General features: G+C 34.7%; 1 protein-coding gene across 1 annotated transcript in view; it reads right to left on the reverse strand.

The window, feature by feature from the left end:
- trus (programmed cell death 2 like trus) overlaps positions 1 to 5000 on the reverse strand; it is a 7705-nt gene that overhangs the window by 721 nt on the left and 1984 nt on the right. The window contains exons 2-7 of the mRNA XM_027368303.2: positions 3865 to 4025; positions 3043 to 3352; positions 2172 to 2333; positions 1676 to 1831; positions 779 to 903; positions 1 to 163 (exon numbers count right to left, since the gene is read on the reverse strand). The exon at positions 1 to 163 is cut by the window's left edge and continues 721 nt beyond it. Coding sequence (XP_027224104.2) covers positions 1 to 163; positions 779 to 903; positions 1676 to 1831; positions 2172 to 2333; positions 3043 to 3352; positions 3865 to 4025 — 1077 coding nt within the window. The remainder of the gene's footprint in view (positions 164 to 778; positions 904 to 1675; positions 1832 to 2171; positions 2334 to 3042; positions 3353 to 3864; positions 4026 to 5000) is intronic.

The raw sequence follows: 5000 nt of genomic DNA on the forward strand, positions 1-5000 counted from the left end.
AGGTGTACCCTGGACTCCTGAAACTCGCAGATGGATGATCATCTGTGGTGTCAGCTGCAGTTCAAAGACCATGCTGCCTCCACAGTGTTGGCACTTGGTTGCCACATCACTGGCTCCTGGGGGACGCAACCAGAGCGGGGACGCACCTTCCTCTCGACAATACCTGATGCAAATAAAATGGGGTTGTATAAAAGGATGGGTCTTCCTTATGAAACTTTTGTTTTATACTCAACATTACGAGAGGCAGCCTATCTAATACAAAGTACCTACCATCTTATTAAATATATACTAGAGTAAATAATATAAAACAATGGCATCTTAAACAAGATGAAATTTATATCTGCTTTGTCATAAGGCATTAACCCATGCTTCTTAGTAACTTCCCAAGGCATTAAAGCATTAGAGAGGGATAAAATAAGATGCAGTAGGTGGAGATGGAGGAGGATATCTAGAAACATATGCCAGCCTGTTAATATAGTCAGACCTGCTCATTAGTGTACAATTAAATACCAACAAGGATAACAGCTAAAATAATACTTCCCTTTATCCAGACAGAAGTACTTGCAATAAAATGCTCTAATAACACACTCTTTTACTTTTGCCACAGAATTAAACACTCAAAATACATCCATCAGATAATCCTTCCATATGTCAAAATCAATCTCACTATACATACTTGAAGGCAAGAATGCAATTTAAAGCCATAACTATCACTCAGAATATTGAAGCAATGTCCACAAAATCACAACCTCAAAAAATATATAACCTGTCCTCCTACCTCATCACTTGCTGTGGACTGCGCGAGATCCTTTTTTTGAACTTGTGAAGTAGTACATCTCCATGGATGGCTACATCCTTCTCGTAAACACCATCTCCCTTCCCCTCACCTCCGCCTGCATTTTCCTGGAGATAGTTAGAGTTTGTGGATCACGGGTTTGACTTTAACAAAAATATTGAATTAGTAGCTATCTTGAAATAGTTATTACGTATTATTAAAATATGCATAAAGTATTATCAAAATATCTATCCAGTATTACCAAAACATTGATAAAGTGTCATCAAAATATCTATAAGGTATTAGCAATATATCTACAAAGTATTTTCAAAACATCTATAAAGTATCAAAATATCTATAAAATATCATCAAAACATCTAAAAACTATCATCAAAATATCTATAAAGTATTATCAAAATATCTACAAAGTATTTTCAAAATATCTATAAAGCATCAAAATATAAAATATCATCAAAATGTATATTATTTATTATCATATATCTGATCATCTAATACAGTAAACTAGGTGTAAGAAGGAAACAGTGAGGAGGAAGGAGACAGAGAAAATTTAAAAAAAGAGGAAATACAATGAAGCATATTCATGTTGAGAAATGTAGAAAATGTATGAATGAGAATGAATATCTTCACAATACAACAGATGTCTTTGGCCAGTTTCGAATATATCTTTGTCAGAAATACATATGAAACCGGTCAAAGACATCTCCTGTATTGTGAAGATATTCATTCTCATTCAAACTTTTTCTACAAAAGAGGAAATACATTGGGAGAAATTAAATATTTCTGAAGAAGACTTCAACAAAAATTAACAAAGAAATGGACATGCAGTATGAGTAGTCATATAACTTGAATTCAGCTCTAATAAAAAAATTCAAGTATTACCTCCTCTCTGAAGTCATGTCCTGTGCTATGAGTGTAGCGCACCAACAGTTCTCTCTCATGGTCTGTAAATGATACATCTTCTGGTGGTTCTATTTCACTTGACAGGAAGTAGGGAATGAAAGTCACATCTGCATTGGCATCTATCTGGGCTGCTTCCTATTAACATAGAGACAGAAAAAATGTTATAACAGATATATAAGGGACAAGAATAAAATCATGATAACCTCAAAAAAAAAATTATGATTAACTTCAGAATGTTGATACCTGGGTTATACTAAAAAAAAAAATCTTATATTTAGTCTGGATATCTGCCTGTCTTCATTATTTTCATCTATCCATTTACCAAGTACCTTCCTATAACTACACTCATCTGCTCATCATTCACCATCTTCCATCAACTCATTCACTAATCCACCCATCTGTACAATCATGCTCAACCCCCCCTTCCTCCTACCTTTACTCATCCACAATCCCTAATGCAAGCCTTCAAACTTACCTGGAACAGAGCTGGGATGTCAGTCGTCGGTTGCTCGGGTGTGTCCACTGCAATCATGTCCTCTTCGGAGCCTTCAATCACAGCCGAAGCCTCTACTCCTTCTCCACCACACCCAACAATACCCACAGCACCACACAGGGCCTCATTAGCATTGGCATCCCCCTGAGAGCAAGAGCGAGTTGCTATATTTCCTTTAAGTGGTAATGTTTTATAAAAATCCTTGTGGGTATATATGATTTGCAGATTTAAAGGTTATGAACAATTACCAGTATCTGTAGCAAATAAACTGAGAGTGGGTAAAAAAATACATATATGCATCATATATGGACATGGATGACATGGATATCTTGCCAAGACTAAAACTGGCCAAGGGATGGGTGGATCTCCTTGTCATGGAAAAAAATTTGATTGATAGGCAGTTTACTGAAATGTATTGTCATGAGCAAATGGTGAGACTGACCATGCAGGCCTTCATGAAAAGGGGGAAGTTCATGAGCTCTTATAGGATTTTCACCATTCCACAAGGGTGAAGTTTACCAGCCATCAATCATGCCTGTTATTTGTAGTTACTACTTTTGTAAAGAGTGTAAACTACCTGGCAAGAAAATATGGTTTGCCAAACAAAAAGAGTTATCATCATCTTGATACAGCATAACAAATGAAAAATACAGACCTTGGAAAATGGAAAAACAGCAAAAATGGAATGTCAGCATTGCAAAGGGAAGCAAGGAGTCTTTATAATGCATGTGAGTGTTTTGTAGGCCAAGCCTCCAAGTTGGGCGTCTTCACCCAAGGATGCCTAAAGACAAGATATCTCTGTCACCTGGATCAAATGAATTAAGAATACCATTATATCAATTTGATATCATACCTCGATAATGTTCAGCTTACTCTCCATGCTCTGCGCAACCTCGGTGATTGATGATGTGTTGGAGTTCATGTTATTTAGGTTGCTCATGCCATCAGGCTTCTTGGCCATATTGTCCAGGTACAGCTGCGATGATGAGGCGAAGTTATAGTTGTCCGCGTTGCCATTGCCATCATTGTCATTACTACCCCAGTCATCGTCATCCTCAAACCAAGTCTCCCCTCCCGCTGACTGGGGGGGAACAGCCTTGGTGCTAGGGAGGGACGTCTTGGATGAAGTGGGATCTGGGATCTGGCTTCTTAGACAGGTCCAGCTGGAGGTACGACGGAGGAATTAAGAGGGGTGGAGGAAGGGAAGAACTGCAAAATTATATCTAAAGGGAATTAAATAATGTTTGAATGGGACCGAATAATTGTGAACTAAAAATAAGAATGTTATATAAACTGTTGAGTACTGAAGTGAGTAATGAGTGTGGGTATGAATGAAATATGATATAGGAAATCAATTACCCTCAGTGAGAATTTTTACATAAATATCTGATAAAAATATGGTACGGCCTTGTTCAGTATACCTCAAAAGCAAGCCACCATTTTAATGAAAATACAATTATGAAAATAATTTCATAACTGGATAGTAAAAATTACCAAAATCTATCAGTGTGCATAATATTTCCCATGAATAAAAAACGTATGTATAAAGTATATATATCTATGTATGACTTAGATATCTTTTTAGTTATATAAATAAATATGAACAATATCAATCATTCTAAAACATACAAAAATTGTCAACCAAATTTTCACAAAACCATGGGCAAACTCCTACCTATGGGGACGGTTCCAGCACTCCTGCGTAACACAAGCAAAGATGAAGAGTGTGCGATGGTATGGGCTCCCTTCCAACGGGCAATAGATTTGAATCACTAAAGACTGTCTTCTCCCACATCTCTTGCATATTGGAATTGACGAACCACTTATACACCAATCCTATAAAAAGAGGAACAACTGCTGACTGGCTTTCCTTATAGATATAATATAATAAATAACTATATGCTACCAAATTGACCTTAACCACAAGCCGCCTGGCATGGCATGTACGCACATGCCATTGCCCATTGTGTATGTTGAATTTATAAATTGTTTTTACATATAGATGGCTCCACAAGGTTTTCTAATATTTAATACTGCTGTTAGTATGTCAGTAACAATATAGTAACTATGATGTTTATAACAAAAATAACAGTGTCAATATTGATAGCATTAATTTAAAAAAAACATTTTCCGCTTTTTCAAGGAAAAGTGAGGTCGCAAGATCTACTAATTGACTCCTTTGTGGCTAAGCATTGGCAGACCCATCTATGTGCAGAAACATTTAACTAAGCATTGCCAAAGGGAACGCACCATTTTCCCATCGACATTGGGTTAATATGAGTAATGGGTTCCTTCACTGTCTTCATACAATTTTAGAGCTATCTTTAAAAGAATCATATATAAATATTCCACATACACTGTGTGAAAACATCCTTTTCACTTATAACTGTGTCTATTTGTGGTAGATAAACAATAATTAACACTTGTTTTAGTGCAAAATGTGACTTACTTGCATGTCCAGGAGAGTTTTTTTCCAATGCTAATACTATTTACTAAAACCAAGGAAAAGGCTAAACAGGTATATATATATATATATATATATATATATATATATATATATATATATATATATATATATATATATATATATATATATATATATACATATATATATATATATATATATATATATAAATGTGTATAGATAGATACATATATAGTTAGATAGGTATGAATATATAGATATAGATATAGATATATAGATATAAATTTACACATTTGATAATGTATGAATATATACATGTATATTCATTTGTACATATATATAAATATATATATATATATATATATATATATATATATATATATATA

The sequence above is a fragment of the Penaeus vannamei genome, chromosome 1 (genome assembly GCF_042767895.1).
Source record: "Penaeus vannamei isolate JL-2024 chromosome 1, ASM4276789v1, whole genome shotgun sequence".
Lineage (NCBI taxonomy): Eukaryota > Metazoa > Arthropoda > Malacostraca > Decapoda > Penaeidae > Penaeus > Penaeus vannamei.